This window comes from Bos javanicus, chromosome 20 (genome assembly GCF_032452875.1).
Source record: "Bos javanicus breed banteng chromosome 20, ARS-OSU_banteng_1.0, whole genome shotgun sequence".
NCBI lineage: Eukaryota > Metazoa > Chordata > Mammalia > Artiodactyla > Bovidae > Bos > Bos javanicus.
The window spans coordinates 39697910-39717749 of NC_083887.1; the positions used below are offsets into that span (position 1 = coordinate 39697910).

The 19840-nt window shown below is 44.6% G+C and overlaps 1 protein-coding gene across 2 annotated transcripts in view; it reads left to right on the forward strand.

Annotated features, from left to right (window-relative positions):
* Nucleotides 1-16341, forward strand: part of SLC45A2 (solute carrier family 45 member 2) — a 35969-nt gene extending 19628 nt beyond the window's left edge. The window contains exons 3-7 of one of the 2 annotated variants that reach the window (XM_061393776.1): nucleotides 1816-1901; nucleotides 6396-6539; nucleotides 7200-7323; nucleotides 12596-12801; nucleotides 16058-16341. In XM_061393776.1, coding sequence (XP_061249760.1) covers nucleotides 1816-1901; nucleotides 6396-6539; nucleotides 7200-7323; nucleotides 12596-12801; nucleotides 16058-16282 — 785 coding nt within the window. In that variant the 3' untranslated portion in view covers nucleotides 16283-16341. Of the gene's footprint in view, nucleotides 1-1815; nucleotides 2142-6395; nucleotides 6540-7199; nucleotides 7324-12595; nucleotides 12802-16057 lie in introns of both variants that reach the window. The other variant, XM_061393775.1, reaches the window with a different exon arrangement.
* Nucleotides 16342-19840: the final 3499 nt, after the last annotated feature.

Here is a 19840-nt window from a genome sequence, read left to right on the forward strand (position 1 = left end):
TACCGTTGCCTTAGAAAAACAAACACAAAGCTGATCTGACTAGGTAGATAGATATTTCTCTTTGGTAAGACAGGATGGAAGGTTGATGTTTAAAGATATTTGCAGGAGGATCGGCCCTACACTTCGTTGTAGGTAGATGTGTTTGGCATCCCTCTGCTTACTCCCCTGGACATCCTCCGACCCCATGGTATGCTCCTGCTGCAGCCCAGCACTCTTGGATGTCACTGGTGCCCACGGCCAGGCAGACCATCTGAGGAGCACTTACTGCTTCAATATTGAGACCTGCAATAGCTTGTCTGTACCAGGAGCACTTGCTTTTTAAAACAGGAACCCCAAAGAATGAATCACTAATGGCAGAATTTCAAATGTTAGGCTGTAAGGGCAGAATTCTTTTTGAGAAATCGCTTCTCAATGTCCCTCAGATCACACTGTCTTTAAGTGTAAGCAGATAAGGCAAGCACTGGAGAAAGCAATGGCACCCCACTCCAGTACTCTTGCCTGGGAAATCCCATGGACAGAGGAGCCTGGTAGGCTACAGTCCATGGGGTCTTGAAGAGTCAGACACGACTGTGCGACTTCACTTTCACTTTTCACTTTCATGAACTGGAGAAGGAAATCGCAACCCACTCCAGTATTCTTGCCTGGAGAATCCCAGGGATGGGAGCCTGGTGGGCTGCTGTCTATGGGGTCACACAGAGTCGGACATGACTGACGTGACTTAGCAACAGCAGATAAGGCAAGCACCAGAAAGACTTCAGGTCAGGATCCTGGAACAGGATAACAAGATTTTTAAAAATTCATACTTAGGGATTTACCTGGTGGTACAGTGGCTAAGACTCCATCCTGCCAATGCAGGGGGCCCAGATGAAGGAACGAGATCCCACAGGCCAGAGCTAAAGAGTTCAAATGCTGCAGTTAAAGAACCCGCATGCCACAGTGAAGACTGAAGATCGCAAGTGCTGAAACTAAGACATAGCATAGCCAAATAAAGAAATAAATATTTTTAAATTCATATTTAAATTTTTGTTTTTATTTTTTCTGTGGCTATCAACTGGTATCAAGTACCTTTAGCTTTTGTTTTCTATTTTGTTTTATTGAAGTATAGTTGATTTACAATGTTTCAGGTATACAGCAAAGGGGTTCAGTTATACAGAGGCTTTTTCAGGTTCTTTTTCATTATAGGTTATTACAAAATATTGAATATAGTTCCCTGTGCTATATAGTAGGTCCTTGTTTTTTTATCTCTTTTATATGTAGTAGTGTGTATCTGTTAATCCCAAACTCCTAACTTATCCCCCCAAGTCACACTTTTAACTTGTCATAGGGGAAAGAAGAGAGATTCCAAGGCTGTTTGATCTTTGCAAACTTGTGTCACCCTAAGAAACTTATTAATAGATCAATGACAATGCAATAATTATATTTTATTGCAATCAGAAACTAGGGCTCTTAGGGCCAGGAGTTTTAGTTCTTAAAGCCATGTTGAGAGTACAGTTTAGAAAATCATGGGACTTCAGATGGTGGCAATGTTTACTAAGTGCTTACTATGTGTCTAGCATGTTACTTTTTAAAAAAAATCATAATCCCCATATTATGAATGAGGAAGTTCAAGTTCACAGCAAGTGTATACTAGAGCCAGGCCTTGAACCCACACATCCAGCCCAGGTGTCTTAGCCTCTCCCTGTGTTACTTCTCCAGTTATAACCAGGCCACCTCTGCTGTCCTCAGGGAACTTTCCCACTAAAGTAGAGGGCCTGCACATGATGAGAGAGAAGACAGTTCTAATTAATGCTAATACAGCTCCTTCTTTCTTTGCAGGTTTGGGAGGTGCTCTCGGTTACCTTTTGGGTGCCATTGACTGGGCCCACTTGGAACTGGGAAGACTGCTGGGCACGGAATTCCAGGTCATGTTCTTCTTCTCCTCGCTGGTGCTCACTTTGTGTTTTATTATCCATCTGTGCAGTATCCCTGAAGCCCCACTTAGAGATGTTGCAAAGGACATTCCCCCACAGCAAGCCCCCCAGGACCTTGCCTTGTCATCAGACAAAATGTACGAGTATGGGTCTATTGAGAAAGTAAAAAATGGTTATGTAAACCAAGAGTTGGTGCTGCAGGGAGGAAAAACCAAAAACCCTGCTGAACAGGTAAAGATGCAAGTTCCTTTTTATTTACTCAGGAAAAATACTCTTATTCTTTCCTTGTGTTCATTCTTTTAACATTGCTCCTTGTCTTTGTTTTGCTTGATTATTTGATGTAAAGAGTTTTGTTATCCTCAAATTGAAATTTTGTGAATCTACCAATTGAATCTGCAAATGCCCATTAGCTATTATCCCTTGGAATTAAAACTTTGCACCTAATAGAAAAATGTGTGCATTTCCCTCTTGTCCTTCTGCCTCTGACTCTTTGCAGACCATCAAATCAGGGAAGATGAAGCTGACTGTAAAATGTTAGGCCATAAGATAAGCCTGGAATTATCCATCCTCAGGCTAAATTAGGATTATAAATTTGTTATTCCAAATAACAGCATCCCCAGTTGGCAACTGGAGGAACTAAGAGGCTATTGGGATGGAGCCTTCATTTTATTTTGATCATACAGTGAATAGAGAAAATAGGAGAATCTAGGCCTCCATAGACCTGCTGAGACCTTGGGGCTCCAGACTGCCTGTGGGAAAACATTTATACTCCCTGCTAGTATCGGGTAGGATGGAGCCCCCTTGCTCTGTGGTTCTGCAAGGCAGCAGCATGGGATTCATGGAATAGCTACACAATGGAAGCCATTTGATCATTAGATGTGTGTGTTTTTGAAGCTTTATTTAAGACATAATATATCAGATAGAACACACATATATATACAAAATGAATGTTTTTTCCCATTCCCTGAGAGAAGAGAGGATTGAAAATTTGCCATAAAGGATATTTACAGATGAACAACTGTTTAACCACGAAATTCCAAAAAGACAGCATCCTTATCATGCCCTGCGTGACAAAACATTTTAAGGTGGAATTAAAGGAAACAGTGGCCAATGGGTTGAGATGAAAAAACATATATTCTCTGCCCACAAAGAATATGTAATTATGGGTGATGTGCATATATTTAAACAGATCAATGGCACATACAGTGACCCATTTGGATGGTAGATGCCCTGGTAGGCTTCAGGGAGGTGCCCTGGAGGTGGTAACACTGTTGCAGGTTCAGAGGGCAGTTCTAGGATATGTGGTGTGACTAGATCACCTCACCATTAGACAACCATGCTCTTTATTCGATCATGGAGATGCCAAGGATGTCAGAGGTCATTTGCAGAACCAAGTGTTTAACTGCGAAGAATTTTCTACAATGGAGATTGTGGGAAAAGCTATGCAGACACAGAGAAAAACAGAAAGGATATACACCCAAAATGGTCATTGAAATTATTGTCTTTGTGTGGTGGGCTAACAGGTGGTCTTTATTTTCTTTTCTAAACCCTTCAGTGTATTCAGCATTTCTGTAATAGACACGTATTACTTTGAAAATAAAGAAAAAATAATGTCAGGGTTAAAGGAATAAAACCAGACAGAGTTTACTTCAGATAAGTAGATACGATAGATTATGACTGCCTCTTTGCCCTCTTTGCATTGACTGGCTCTCAAAGAGTCACCCAACAGAGGCTGTCTCAGTCTGCCCCGAGGCTGTTGTGATGACTGAATGAAATCAAGTGTGTGCAAGTCTTTTGAAAGGCATAAAACCCTCTACACCATTAGGAGAAGAAATGCATCAAATACAATTAACTTGTATCAGCATATGCCACATGCACAACACTGTAGGCTCTGAATGCTTCTATTACATAGGGGAAAAAAAAAGAATAATATATCTTAGGCTCAAAGTCAAGCACCTGACTGCTATTCCAATAGTGCATCTCGGGAGCTTCCAGCTGAATAGTGGGCATCTCCACAGTGTCAGGTCCTAACTATTCTTGTTTGTCAAAGTCATTACTTTCCAAAATGAGGGTGGCTGTGCAATTTGAGAACTGGGATTTTTTTTTTTTAATGTCAAGAGGCCTGAATTATTTCATTGTTCAAACTGCATACCATAAAAATCCATCTCTATTTCCTCCCCACCATCAGTTGCTCAACATTTAGTCTCCTTCCGAGGGTACTTTTGTGCAGTTCTGTCTCCCCCTCATGGCTCTGTTCATTTTTCATTTATAGATCCATCATGACCCAATCTCCAGTTGACAAATACATGCAGTAAAACAACTCCCAACAGCTCAAAATCATCGCAAGGGCTTTACTAAGGGAACTGATGAGTCAGTGAATAAGATGCTAGCTGAATTTTCATTCTGAGTTAAAATATCCAGAAAGACTAAGTATTTATATTCACAGCTTTTACAGAAAGGCATAATTTTGAAGCTTTTATTTATTTTGGGGAGAAAGGAAAAAATTAGGTTAACAATGAAAACAGGCTGAAATTATATATAAGGCCAAAGCATAAATTAATATTTGAAATGAGGCTGGTCAAATTCACTTTTTAAATTTTTGAATTTTTGGAAAGAAGGGAAAGAAATTAAAGATGAATCACGTGGTCTGAGATATGAAAATCAGGCTGTTATTCCTCAGTCTATATCATTAATTGTTTCTTCCTGTAGTCAAGGGAAAAAGTAATAGTTCTACGTTGGATTTCTGCTATGGTCACCATTTATTTAGACAAATACCATGTGCTACATGCAGAAAATATTTTTTTCTTTACTCCATAGTAATGTCTATGTATTTTTTTAAAAATACTGAGTAAGTAGAAAAAGTCAGTGGAGTCATGGTCATTAGGTTAAATACTATAAAATCCACGGAATAAAAACTCAACTTGTACAACAACCCTACAATGAGTGAATATAATTTCCTGCATCAAAGAAGTAAAAAGCATTATCATAGAAGATTAAGAGTTATAAAACAATTTTCTCTTATAGTTAAAATGGAAAAATCTTGGGAGACTATCTTGTAAATAAACTAGCTAAGATCCAATTTTATTATGTCAAGATTCAGGACAAATAGAAATCAGACAGAAAGAAAGACCCATCACCCTACCATGGTTAATGTTTTCTGTCTCAGTGTCTTCAGGGCAGCTGATTTCTTAATATTCCCGAGATATTTTTCTTCTCTCATATGACAAGCTATTAAAAGCTGTTTCTTTTACTTCAAAACAGTTGTGTTAATAGTTCAATTTTTTTCATTCTCTCAAAGCTACTGACACCAATAAATTACAGCCTCTGGTTTTAACATAATTCAAGTCTAGGTTAAAGAATTAGGGGGCATATGTATTCATCTTACATGTGTCTAGTTTTGTGCATATGTGTATGATCTACAATGTTCTCACTTCTGACTAGACTTAGGGCTCATTTACACATGTTGACTGATGGCAGGATCCAGAGAAATATACCAGGAGGAGGTACCTGACCCAGAGCAGGGAGCTGATTGGCTCGATGTAGTAATTTTCTACTGCAGCATAACAAACTACCACGGATTTAGCAGCTTAAAGCCACATGCATTTATTATCTCAGAGTTCTGTAGGTCAGAAGTCTGGGTGGGCTCAGTCAAGTGCTCTGCTCAGGGTCTCACAAGGCTGAAATCAAGGTGTTGGTGTAGCTGCCTTCTCATCCAGAGGTTTGAATGGGGAAGAATCAGCTTCGAGCTCATGCAGGTAGAAGCCAGCTTCTTGTGGTTGTCGAGGTCCTTGTTTTCTTGCTAATTGATGACCAGGGATCAGTCACTTCCTGGAGGTCACACTGAAGTTCTCCCCTGTAGCCCACTTTACCTTCAAACCCCAGCAATTCTTGTACTTTGAGACTTTCTGGCTTCCCCTTCTGCTCCCAGCCAGAGAGAAACCTATGCTTTTTAAATGGTTGATATGATTTCATTAGGGTCACCCAGATAATCTCCCTGTTTATTAGCTTGAAGCCAACTGGTTAGTAACCTTAGTTACTTCTGCAAAATCCTTTTGCCATAGAATAGAACAGAATCATGAAGACAGAGAGTATAGAGGCCATCTTGGAATTTGGATGACCAGATTTTAAGAATCAAGAGATCTAAGAATTATAACCATCTAGGGCCTCACTTAAATCCATGAGCTTTATCCTTATACAGTGGTTCTGTCATTCAAAGACAGGAGGTTTGATGGGTGGCTCTTACATCTTGGCTTAAAGCAAGTCTATTTCTAGTCCCTTCGCTCTTATGTCCTTAAAGCCCTGATATAGGCCTGAAGCTGTGAAGTATCTGCACATACATAACAAAACACCTCCTATGAGAACACTCCATGGAAATCATGGTGCCATGCCCAAATGGTGTGACCTTGTGTGATGGACTACTAATAGATCCCACAGTGGGCTGTGTGTCTACACTGAATGTCACACCTGTTTGGTGTTTTATTCCAGACTCAGAGGACAATGACCTTGAGGTCACTGCTGAGGGCATTGAGGAGCATGCCCCCTCATTACCGCTGCCTTTGCATCAGCCACCTCATTGGATGGACTGCCTTCCTGTCCAACATGCTCTTCTTCACAGACTTCATGGGCCAGGTAACAGACTTGTCTGCACACGCTCTTTGTCTCACACACCGATCGCTCCATCAGCACCTATGGAGCTTCTGAGCACCTCTAGGATGGGCACAGTAAGAGCAGAAGAGAGAGTACCTTCAGGGAGCTGGCTTATAAACAAGTTCCAGAGGGAAGTTTCTACACCCTGAACAGTTAGAAGACACTATGGGACCAGTACTCGATCAAATACAACAAATAAGGAAAATTTGAGGTGAGCGGTAGTGGTCACAGCAGGCTTAATAAAGGAGGGGCAGTGTGATTTGCGTCTTGAAGGGTGAGTAGGAATTGGAGAGGGAGGGGACGGGAAGGAAACATTCCAGTTGGAGATAGGACTGGCATGTGTGGAGATGAGTCTGAAGCCTGTTGGCTGTACCAGAATAGGGGTGACAGGGTTGCCTAAGCCAGGTGGAGCCAGATGTTAGACAGGAGGAGGGATGTTCAACATGTGAAGGATGTTTAGATTGCAGGCAGTAGGCATTAAGTCCTCCTGAGGGTCCTTGAGTGGAGGTGTGAAAGGATGAAAGGGTGACACAGACACCCTGAGGTCTGTGCCCCCAGCAAGGGGAAGAGACACAGAGCACATGAGAAGGGGTCCTTACCAACCTGCACTGGGAACTCAGCGGCCCCAAATCTCTCTTGCAGATCGTGTACCACGGGGATCCCTACGGTGCCCACAACTCCACAGAGTTCCTCATCTACCAAAGAGGGGTCGAGGTTGGATGCTGGGGCTTGTGCATCAACTCTATGTTCTCCTCACTTTATTCTTGTAAGTAAGCCTCCTCCTCTTGAGGGTGTCTTCTAAGGGCTCTGGTCTAGCAGAATCTTGGACTTTATTTTTGGTAAATATATGGAGATCAGGAAAACCCTTTTCCCTTAGAAGAGACTTCATCAAGTAGCCTTTTCCCAGTGAATCCTGGGTACAATTCTCCACAGCAATTACTTTGTAGTTGGAATCAGGGGGCTCCTGATCAAGATATTTTGGGAAATAAGAGGAAACCTTGGAAACAACATGGTAAAGTATTGGATGCGTGAAGGATCGTCACGGCCAAGATGACTGATTAACAGCAGGTCTGGGTTCTGCTGCAGTGAGATCACCATGAGGTTTCATAAGTACACTTATTAATCTAGACAGAAAATGGGAGGGATGGTTAATATGATAGGTGACAAAAGTAACATAACCTTAGCTCTGATCAGTAGGGTGGTATGTTATAGGAGCCCTCTTCTAGATTGAGAAGGACAGCTTTTCTTCTCAGGCATCAGCTTTCCATGGGGTCTATTAACTTCACCCACCCACCCCCAACCTTGGCTAAATTTATCTATGGGGACACTGTATTCAAAGGGATTTCTGGGATTGGATTTAACTATGTCCAAATGGATGTCCTCTAACTTTAGGGCATCACACAGGCTCATTTTGTGCTTGCTAATTTGTATGGAAATCTCCAAGTGCTGTACACATTGAGTTAAATGAAAACTCAGGCCTTTAAAATGTATGCAGGTCCCTCATTTGGAATGGAAATTTGGAAGCTTCTTCAGTATTGTGGGAAAAATAGCTGATCCGCAGGGCAGAGGTCCAGACTTTGGACAGGCCGAGGGGACAGCAGGGTTATGGCCCAGGTGGAAGCGGGGGAGGCAATGGAGGACAATCCGTGGTACCATTCCCAGGGGCATCGTTCTGTCACTGAAGTGTGCTTCTTGTTGGGGAGGAAAGTGAATGTACACAATGTCCCCTAGCCTGGCATTTAGCCCTTTGCCCAGCTAAAACACAGCTAAAAACCTGTTTTGAGGTCAAGAAAATCTCTTTAAAGTATAGCCCAAGTGGGGAAAGGGGACCTAATATAAGCATATCCATGAACCCCATAATCATCAGATCAGATCAGATCAGTCGCTCAGTCGTGTCCGACTCTTTGTGACCCCATGAATCGCAGCACGCCAGGCCTCCCTGTCCAACACCAACTCCCAGAGTTCACTGAGACTCACGTCCATCGAGTCAGTGATGCCATCCAGCCATCTCATCCTCTGTCGTCCCCTTCTCCTCCTGCCCCCAATCCCTCCCAGCATCAGAGTCTTTTCCAATGAGTCAACTCTTCGCATGAGGTAGCCAAAGTACTGGAGTTTCAGCTTTAGCATCATTCCTTCCAGAGAAATCCCAGGGCTGATCTCCTTCAGAATGGACTGGTTGGATCTCCTTGCAGTCCAAGGGACTCTCAAGAGTCTTCTCCAACACCACAGTTCAAAAGCATCAATTCTTTGGCTCTCAGCCTTCTTCACAGTCCAACTCTCACATCCATACATGACCACAGGAAAAACCATAGTCTTGACTAGACGGGCCTTTGTTGGCAAAGTAATGTCTCTGCTTTTGAATATGCTATCTAGGTTGGTCATAACTTTCCTTCCAAGGAGTAAGCATCTTTTAATTTCATGGCTGCAGTCACCATCTGCAGTGATTTGGGAGCCCAGAAAAATAAAGTCTGACACTGTTTCCACTGTTTCCCCATCTATTTCCCGTGAAGTGATGGGACCAGATGCCATGATCTTCATTTTCTGAATGTTGAGCTTTAAGCCAACTTTTTCACTTTCACTTTCATCAAGAGGCTTTTTAGTTCCTCTTCACTTTCTGCCATAAGGGTGGTGTCATCTGCATATCTAAGGTTATTGATATTTCTCCCGGCAATCTTGATTCCAGCTTGTGTTTCATAATCATAAAACCATAGAATTCATTATTTTAAAATTTATGGTAACCAAATAGTGGTGGCTTGAAGCTTACGTTTCCTTAGCAAAACTCTTTCTTCCCCTTGTTGTTCAGTTGCTGAGCCATGTCTGACTCTACAACTCCTTGGACTGCAGCCAGGTTCCTCTGCCCATGGCAAAGAAAACTGGAGTGGGTTGCCATTTCCTTCTCCAGGGGATCTTCCCAACCCAGTGATTGAACCTGCATCTCCTGCATTGTCAGGCAGGTTCTTTACCACTGAGCCACCAGGGAAGCCCTTTGCCCACCTTGGGCTTCCCAGATGGCATTAATGGTAATGAACTTGCCTGCGAGTGCAGAAGTAAGAGACACAGGTTTGATCCTTGGGTCCAGAGTATACAAATTAAGAAGAAGGGAAAAAAAAAAAAAACTTGCAGGAGGACAATCAGGGAGCATTAGACTGAAAGGATTTAATAACTTATCCATCTCACTTTGTGCTTTCAAGATGTAGGGCAACTATTTACTACCATCCTCATTCTTTTAAGAGGAAAATATTTTTCTAAAAGTCATTAGCCTTTTAATTTTATGTCAATTTTAACTTGTTCTCCTCAAAGAATCCCTCCCAGGGACTCTTCCATTATCTACGTTGAGCTCCTACATGAATTTCATGGCTTTTGAAAATTCAAGAGCATGTTATTTTTTAGAACCTTTCTACTTAAAATCTCTCTATACAAGAATCCCTCCTATTTTAATAGTTTTTGAAAGTTATATTAATGTATAAACCTGTGATATTCCTAAGACAGTGAGTTAGAACTAAAATATTCTCTATAAAATACCAACCTTTAAGCCCTGCCTAAAGATCTTCAGGGGCTCCCATAAGATAGAGTGGAGGTCCTGACCTTGGTGCTCCAGGACTCACCGTCTGGCCTGGCTCATTCTTGGACCTCAGTCACTCCCAAGCAGGAACTCTCCCAATGACCCACTTCCCAGCCGGTCTCATGTCTGTGTATTTATATTTGGTTTCTTCCGCCTAAGCTGCTGTTTCTCCCTCCCTACCCAGCCAGACCCAACTCCAAAATGCCCCTGTTTGTGCCATCTCTCAAGTCTTTCCCTCTGCACTCCAATCCACTCTGGGCAGAATCGATCATTTGCCGCAATTCCAGAGTACACTAGATAACCCTGTATTTTGGACTCATCTATCCAGAGGGACTTTGGTAGGGCAATCTGGCTGCTGAGGTAAGAGATGGGGGATGGCGATAAAGGACTGTTTTAAAGCTCCTTTTACACAGCAGGTACACTTAGATTGATGAGTATAGTCACACTGAGTACTGAAATATAGCCAATTGTTCATAGCATAGACTACTATTCAAAGCTGAGGCCTTAATCAGTCATTTCTCTCCAACCCTAAGGAGAGGCACAATGTTACTTAGTATCAGACACAGCAGAGGGCAAGTCAACTTGGCTGACAGTTACTGATTTCGCTTCATAAATAAAGCATTCTTTGCCAGATTTTCAGTCTTTATAGTGAAGTTAGTTGTGTTTCCAAATATCTTTTTATCTATCACCTTTTGCCTTCTTTCTGGTTGGCCCATCTACTTGGTGAGAGCATTTACCTAAATAATACTGATGGTATCTTTCAGGTACTGAGACAACTTATATTCCACTTTCTGCATGAATGCAATCATTAAGCAAACTAGATTTACACTGCTTTTATTCTCAGCCTTGACAACACCCCTCCAAGCATGGCATGAATTTAATAGAGGAAGCAATGTTGTTCCTTTAACATTTCAGAATTCCAAATTGATACCAATGTAATACATAATAGATACAAATTTAATTCGCCTGCAATGCAGGAGACCCTGGTTCAACTCCTGGGTTGGGAAGATTCACTGGAGAAGGGGTGGCCTACCACTCCTGTATTCTTGGGCATCTCTTGTGGGTCAGCTGGTAAAGAATCCACCTGCAATGAGGGAAGCTTGGGTTCGATTCCTGGATTGGGAAGATCCCCTGGAGAAGGGAAAGGCCACCCACTCTAGTATTCTGGCCTGGAGAATTCCATGGACTGTATAGTCCATGGGGTCGCAAAGAGTCAGACATGACTAAACGACTTTCTCTTCACATATTTAATGCATAATTGATATAACAATAATACAAATGGAATACAGATGAGGTTTCTTGTCTATGCAATGTAAATCTAATAATTATTTCAATAGACATGGGAAATTTCACTCTTAAGTAGGCACATTTCTAGCTTCTATCATGTATCTATCTCCTGGATTCATTTGTTCTAGAAGCATGGGGTAGAGGAAAGATAAAACTATGGATTAAAATAAATGATTAAAAAAGGAAGATAAAACGTTCTTAGGGATTTTCCCTACTGTGGTGAAAAACAGGAAAATATTTTAAAGCAAAATTTTCAGTTTTAAAGAATGAGCTGTACCATAAGTCTTTTATGAGCAAGCCAAGTTTACCTGCTTCAAGGAGACCCCAGTGAAAAGTCAACCATATTAAGCAAAGTCTGTGTTTTTGAAATTATGATAATCCATGTTAACTTGATGTCTTCTGTGTGCTTGGCATTCGGCTGGGGGATTTCACAGCTATTTTACTTCATTTGATCCTAGTAACAACCGCCAGCAAGGATTTTACTAGTTCCATTTTTCTGATCAAGAAGCTGAGGCTTTGGAGAAGTTACAGAGCTTGTCCAGAGTGTGAGGGTGCCAGCGATGGGGAGGTGCCTGGCACAGCAGGGTCCCCTGACCGGACCGGGAAGGGCTGGTATCTCAGGGCCAGTGTCGGCAGATGACGTACCTTCTTTACCTGCTTCTCAGGTTGTGGAGACAGCATTCGGATGGGGCAGAAAAACTCAATGTCTCAGCTTATTCCATAAACTCTGGTTATGCTCATTTCCTCCAACCTGACTTTGGGTCAAGATAGACCTGGATTGTCATTTTGGTCCTGCTGGGATAGATCCCTGTGAATTAGAAAGAACTGCACTTTTCTCGCATGTCCTACAGCCCCAGGGTCCCATAACAAAGGTGGGTTTTCAATCATCTCTTCTGCATCTTGTGGCTATATACAACTGCCCACTACGCAGTACCTGGTCCTTCCCTGCAGAAAAGAAAATCAACCCAGGAAAGCAATCTCCAGCTCTCCTTTATGCAAAGGATTCAAAACTGATTCCCAAAACCAGCTGTTTTCAAGCATAGATAAGGGGGTTCTTTTGTTCCTGACTCAATATCAAAGGGAAGATTTAAAAAAACAAAAGTGAATCTTCAAAAGCAAAGGTTGTCTGAAATTATGAGACATTGTGAGGCACTGCCAGCTATAATTTCTCCCTCTCTTCTCCCCACAGACTTTCAGAAAGTGTTGGTTCCCTGCATCGGATTAAAGGGTCTGTACTTTATGGGGTATTTGCTGTTTGGCCTGGGAACGGGATTCATCGGGCTCTTCCCGAATGTCTACTCCACCCTGGCCATGTGCACCTTGTTTGGCGTGATGTCCAGCACCCTGTACACAGTACCCTTTACCCTCATCGCTGTGTATCACCATGAGGAGCAGGTTTGTGGTCCAACCCCAGTGCTGAGTGACATCTGGAGCCCCCTGGGAAGGCGGGGGAGGTGGGGGGGGGTACTTGGGAAAGTGTAGAGCAGAGCTGGAAAATATGGGTTCTTGAAACTGCATCACTAAAATGTCCAGCCAGATGCTACGATGGCCTGGCCAAGGCATGACCACGTTCCCAGCCCACCCTCTCCTCCTTACTCTGAAGCCCAGTGCACTTGGGAGCAGTCAGACAGGCACCATTACTCCCACTTGTCAGATTGGAAAAGGGAGGGTTGGTAATGCTGAGAAGCCAGCCCACAATCACACAGAGACAAAGCAGCGGAAACTTTGGGCTTCTGACATGTGCCATGCACCTGCAGTCATTTCTGGGTGCCACAGCGAGGGCCCTGGCCCTCAACCACTACAGAGGCTCGGTGCCATTTCTGGGAGTTACTGGTTGAGCAATATTTTCCTTGGAAATGGGGTTTTAGTAAGTCACGCCCTGTGTGCAGGGAGGAAAGCTGGTGGCAGCTGGTTAACTCTCTAGCTGCCTCAAGGGAGGCCCGCCCCATCTCCGTTTCCATCTGGGAATTCAAGCCAGAGGGCAAGACACCACGTGGCCCTAAAAAAGCATTAGGTTGGGAATTTCTGCTCTAAAATTACCACCTTTTCTTACCAAAATATGCAACTGTCCCCCTGAAAATAGGCTTACATTTCCCCAAATGTAAAAGCTAAAGAGAACAATTAGCTTATTCATCCCAGCAGGAAACTGCAAAAACGCTGAACGCATGTCCATGTGACTAGAACACTGGCCTTCTTTTTTATCATTTGATCTGGCAAGCGCAGTGGGGCAGGGTTGCACTAGGTGTTAAAACCTTTAAACAAGAGTTGTAGCTGTCCTTACCCCTGGGAGACATTGTCACTAATGTTTCAATGCATGGTAGGCACTTAGCTGCTAGAGATACAGCTGGCATTAAGAACCGCCCCTCCAAGACAGAGTTGTATGATACTAGGCCCCAAACACTGGAGAAGGCAATGGGAACCCACTCCAGTACTCTTGCCTGGAAAATCCCATGGATGGAGGAGCCTGGTAGGCTGCAGTCCATGGGGTTGCTGAGGGTTGGACACGACTGAGCGACTTCACTTTCACTTTTCACTTTCATGAATTGGAGAGGGAAATGGCAACCCACTCCAGTGTTCTTGCCTGGAGAATCCCGGTGACGGGGAAGCCTGATGGGCTGCCGTCTGTGGGGTTGCACAGAGTTGGACACGACTGAAGCGATTTAGCAGCAGCAGCAGCAGCAGCAGGCCCCAAACACAGAGGCTATGGACTCAGAAGAACCTGGATTCAAATCGTCCCTCCCCCATTTGGCAGCTATGGGACACTGGGGAGTCATAAAGTGGAAAAAATAGTCATTCAGTTGTATCCAGTTCTTTGTGACCCCATGAACTGTAGCCCGCCAGACTTCTCTGTCCATGGAATTCTCCAGGCAGGAATACTGGAGTGGGTTGCCATTCCCTTTTCCAGGGGATCTTCCTGACTCAGGGATCGAACCTGGGTCTGTTGCATTATAGGCGGATTCTTTACCGTCTTCGTCACCAGGGAAGCCCAGAGATCTTCTCCATTTATTTACTAAGTGTCACTCAAAATGAGTTCACTTTTAGATGGGAACTACAATGACATGGTTCAGCAGCCACAATGATGTGCACGCGTGAATCAAATGGCACCTGCCTACCTCACCCTTCACGCTTTCCCTATTTCCCCCTACCCCAGGCCCCTACAGGTAACCATTTTCTTCAGATTTTTGTCTGTCTTTCTAGTATTTTTGAATGAAAATCTAGCAATTACAAATTGCATTTTCTCATTTTCCTTTTCTTATTCAAAGGATACTATGCATTTTCCTGCACAATGATTTTTTTAAATTTAATAGTGTAGGAATTATCATTCAGACTCATAGAGCCTTAGTTTTCTAATCAAATGGGAATGATACACCCGCCTTATAGAATTGTTGGAAAATTAAATGAAATGAGATAGTATAGGTAATCTGCTTATCATAATGCCCCTGGCACCTTGCAAAGACTCAAAAAATGGTAGGTAGTAGTAGTATTGTTATTATGAGGTTAACGATAATAATATGGGCCTCCCTGATGGCTCAGATGGTAAAAAAAAAAAAAAAAAGTCTGCCTGCAATGAAGGTTACTGGGGTTCAATCCCTGAGTCAGGAAGATCCCCTGGAGAAGGGAATGGCTACCCACTCCAGTATTCTTGCCTGGAGAATCCTCATGGACAGAGGAGCCTGGCCGGCTGCAGTCCATGGGGTCGCAGAGAACCAGACATGACTGAGGGGCTAACACTTAGGGGCTTCCCTGGTGGCACCATGTGCCTCTGGAAAGGTGGTAAGCATGAATGAAATAACGTAAGTGAAAGAGCCTTGCTCAAGCCCTAGCACGTATATGATACCTGACAAATGGCAATGTTATCAGCCAATTCAGACCAAATGTCAAATAGTAATTAAACATTAATCTACTAACCAAACAACAACCCTATTTTAAAAGGTTGAATTGCTTTTTTATGTTGCCTCACCTAACATATATCTGTGATTCAACATCCTCCTGAAAGTGTTTGAACTTTCAACTCTAAGGAAGGGATGAAAAGGGATATTTATTGTTCCTAATCCACTGTATCTATTGAATGCTTGCTGCTAAGTCGTTTCAGTCGTGTCCGACTCTGTGCGACCCCATAGACGGCAGCCCACCAGGCTCCGCCATCCCTGGGATTCTCCAGGCAAGAACACTGGAGTGGGTTGCCATTTCCTTCTCCGATGCATGAAAATGAAAAGTGAAAGTGAAGTCACTCAGTTGTGTCCGACTCTTGGCGACCCCATGGACTGCAGCCCACCAGGCTCCTCCGTCCATGGGGTTTTCCAGGCAAGAGTACTGGAGTGGGTTGCCATTGCCTTCTCCATTGAATGCTTAGGAAGAGAGAATTTTGTGTTCTTAATCATTTAACTCTCATAGTTAATATTCAAGATTTTGTGGCAGGTAGGGGAAAGGCAGGGGGTGGAGCTTGAATCAAATAGCAGGGTCCTAAGGTTGTGTTGGAACATGTTTGTGTGCTGTGACTACGTTGGCATTGCAACAGCAGAGTCGTGTGTTTGTAACCACAGCTGCAAGTATCTGTTATCTGGCTTTCTAAAGAACAAGTTTGCTTGCTGACTCTGCCCTATGGAACAGTTGGCATAGATCAAATGCTGTTCCTGTTCTTGCCTTGCAGAAGCAACGGGCCCTGGGTGGGGGCCCGGATGGCAGCAGCAGAGGGCAGGGCCTGGACTGCGCTGCCCTCACGAGCATGGTGCAGCTGGCTCAGATCCTGGTCGGAGGTGGCCTGGGCCTTCTGGTCAACACGGCCGGCAGCGTCGTCGTCGTCGTGATCACGGCCTCTGCGGTGGCGCTGATCGGCTGTTGCTTTGTGGCTCTCTTTGTTAGATATGTGGATTAGGTCAATAAAGAGACATGGTCCCTACTTTCAGACACAGTGGCACATGCAGCATGAAATCAGTCTTTATCTAGCTCTGCGTGTTTTGTATCTGCCCTTTGGATGCCACGTATTATGACTTCAACTGCAGTTGCTGCTGCTGCTGCTAAGTCGCTTCAGTCGTGTCCGACTCTATGCGTAACTACCCCTTATTCCCAGCCAGCTCTGTCCACATCAGTCTCAGTATTTCAAGCATGACTTGTCTTAGGACAGACTGGGTCATGCCTCCATTCGCTGGTGGCAAAGGGCGAGTATGGTGACAGCACCTCCTTGCAACTTTCTCCCTGAGTCACTGCAGTGGAATGGGGAGGCAGGGTCTGTTTTCCACAGGGCATTTTAGGCCTTGATGAAACCTGAGACGCCGACTAATACACACTTGTGATGCTGGAATTTATCCTGTGATGTGATTTTTTAATTTTTATTTTTTAACTAGGGGTCCATATATAGACAGGAAGGTTATATTTTTCATCCAATGCATCATTATGCAAAATAAGGCTGGTGATTTGAGGTATTAATTCATTCATATTCAATTCATATTTAACTCACTCATAATTAATTCATGTTAATTTATACTATCCCTACAAGTCTGCTTGAACATCTCATGCTAGAGGATTTCCCACTTAGAAACAGCTCATCTTGTTGATATAGTAAAAATCTTTCTCTCTAGCCTGCACTTTTGTTCCAGCCCCTGGAGTCTCAATGGAAGCCTTTCAAAGAACTGCCTCCTGTTTCTCCTGTGATCCTCTCTTCTCCAAGTGAAGCAGCATTTCTCAGCCATACCCCTTGAAGTTCATGATGGCAGCATGGTTTAACAGAAAGACCGTGAGCTTTAGAGCTGGGCTGGTTTGGGATCCTGGCGTTGCTGCTCCCCAGCAAGCTACAGAACCTCAAAAGCTGCACTTGTTCCTCTGTACATTTGGGGTAATATTGAGTTAGCCAAAAAGTTCGTTTGAGATTTCTGTAACATCTTACGGAAAAAACTGAGGGAACTTTATGACCCACCCAATACTTCCTACCCCAGAGAGTGGTGACCATTTGTAATACCTAAGCCGTACAGAGTGCTTACCACCATTCTCAGCATTTTACCCATGTTAACACAGCAATCTTGGGAGAACCTGCTGCTACTGATCTCCATTTTCTAGATGAGGAAACAGAGGCAGAGAGGTTTATAGTTCTCATCTGAAGCTACATAGCTCCGAAGTGGCAGAGCTGGGCTTTGAACGCAGGCACTTGGGCTCTGCTGTTTCCTATAAGAGCAGCACTCAGCCTGGAGGCTGGCCGCTGGTCTGCACTTGATACATGACAACCATCGTCGTTATTTTTTAAAGATTCACCGTCCTGCTTCCTCAGGCCTAGATCTCCCCATCACCTGTCCTTCATAAGTGTTTTCTATATAATTCAAGATGTGCCTGAGTGGTGCAGAATGATTTGCCCACATGTTTCTCCAAGTTAAAACATGCTATATGGTTCCTTCTCCTGCCTCATCTTAGAGCTGGTTGTGTAATCGCTGCCTCAGATGAATTTGTAGATTATGGAGACCTCCCATGCTGGAAGGAAATTTGGAGACACAAAATGAGCTGCTTTTAGAACAAGGACATGGGGATTCAGGCTGTTGTCTGGCTTCCTGGTGCATAGCAGAATGGAGGGTTCGGTAGCATGGCCAGGAGCCTGCAGTGTAGGCTCATTTGGGGAAGGGGTACTGCAAAGGAGAACTGTGCTCAGGGGTTCTTTGGGTTCCCTTTCACAAAACCTCTGGGGGAATGAGGGGTGCAGGTCCACTCCTAACGTTTGCATTTGCAGGGCCTGGGGGAGAGACTGCTGATGAAGGCCCCTCCCTCCCTTTCTCACCCTTAGCCCAGTCCAGCACTGTGAGGGCCCCTGTGGGCACCTTGACACCTGCACGTCCATAGCCTTCCCAACTCCCCACCCTTTACCACAACTGCAAACAGTCACCCTCAGCCTCCCCTCACACCTAAGGGTGCACAGACTCAGCGGTGTCTACCACCTTCAAAAGGAAAGGACCCACGAAGCCCTTAGAGACTCAGAGCCATTTAGATGGGGAATTCGACGTCTTGCACACCAAAGCATAGCCTGGGGGGTGGAGGTGTGGGGCTCAGGCTCCAGGCAGCTCCATAGATTCCTTGCTATGTGGGAAGGGGTACAGGTGGGAGTGGAGGATTGAGCAGCACTCTCTAGTAGGGGACCCGGGGTGGGGGTCCTGGCTGCCCAGGTCTGATGGCTCCAGGCTGCAGTTCTCTTGGTTGCCTCCCTTTTAAGAGCCTGATCTCTGTGCTCTTGGGTTGTAGCAGGGGGAGTGCTAGGGTGTGGGGTGGTATTTCTGGGGTACCCCTGTGGATCTGAGCTCTCTAGCTGTGTAGGGTGGGGCAGGAGAGGAAGGAGGGCAAGCCTTACACCAAAGTGGTCACTCCTTCCTTTCCCTGCCCACACTTGCCACCTGCAGAACACACACAGCTTCCTCATTCAGCACCAGGTTCTCTGGGTTCCCACAGTTTATCCCATTTTCTCCAGATTAATTTTTTTCCAGACTGAGCTGAGCTTTCTTCTCAGACCTCAGTGTGCTGTGGCTCCACTGATCAACCTCTGAGCCTTGTCTCCCTCCTGTTCACAGTGGCACTTATTTTCTGTCCAATCCAGGCCCCCTGCCTTCTATCAGTATGTGTGTGTGTGTGTGTGTGTGTGTGTGTGTGTGTGTGTTTGCGCACGCGCGCACACGTTTGTGCTGTTGCTTCAGTCGTATCCAACTCTTTGTGACCCCATGGACTGTAGCCCTCCAGGCTCCTCTGTCCATGGGATTCTCTAGGCAAGGATACTGGAGTGGTTGCCATGCGTTCCTCCAGGGGATATTCCCCACCAAGGGATCGAACCCCATGTCTTTTGTGTCTCCCGCATTGGCGGGCGGATTCTTTACCGCTAGTGCCACCTATTGGAATGAAAGTGAAAAGAAAAGTGAAAGTGAAGTCGCTCAGTGGTGTCCTATTCTTTGTGACCCCATGGACTGTATCTTGCCAGACTCCTCCTCCGCCCATGGGATTTTCCAGGCAAGAATACTGGAGTTGGTTGCCATTTCCTTCCCCAGGGGATCTTCCCGTCCCAGGGATCGAACCCTCGTCTCAAGCACCGCAGGCAGACTCTTTACCATCTGAGCCACCAGGGACGCCCACTATTGGAATATACACTCACAAATGAAATTATTACATTCACCAGCAAAAAGATCCCATCTTCCCCAGTCTTCCTTCCTCCTTTTCCCCCTCATGTTATCCATCCAAGAGCAGCAAGGTCATGACTGACTTAGAAGAGGACCCAGGGAGGACACCTGCTCCCAATCCCACACAGGACCCCTGCCCTGGGCCTAGGATGAGAATGAGCCAGTGCTCTCAGGGCCTCACATGACACAGGAAAGGAAAGGAAAGTGAAGTCACTCAGTCGTGCCCGACTCTTTGAGACCCCATGGACTGTAGCTTAGCAGGCTCCTCTGTCCATGGGATTGTCCAGGCAAGAGTA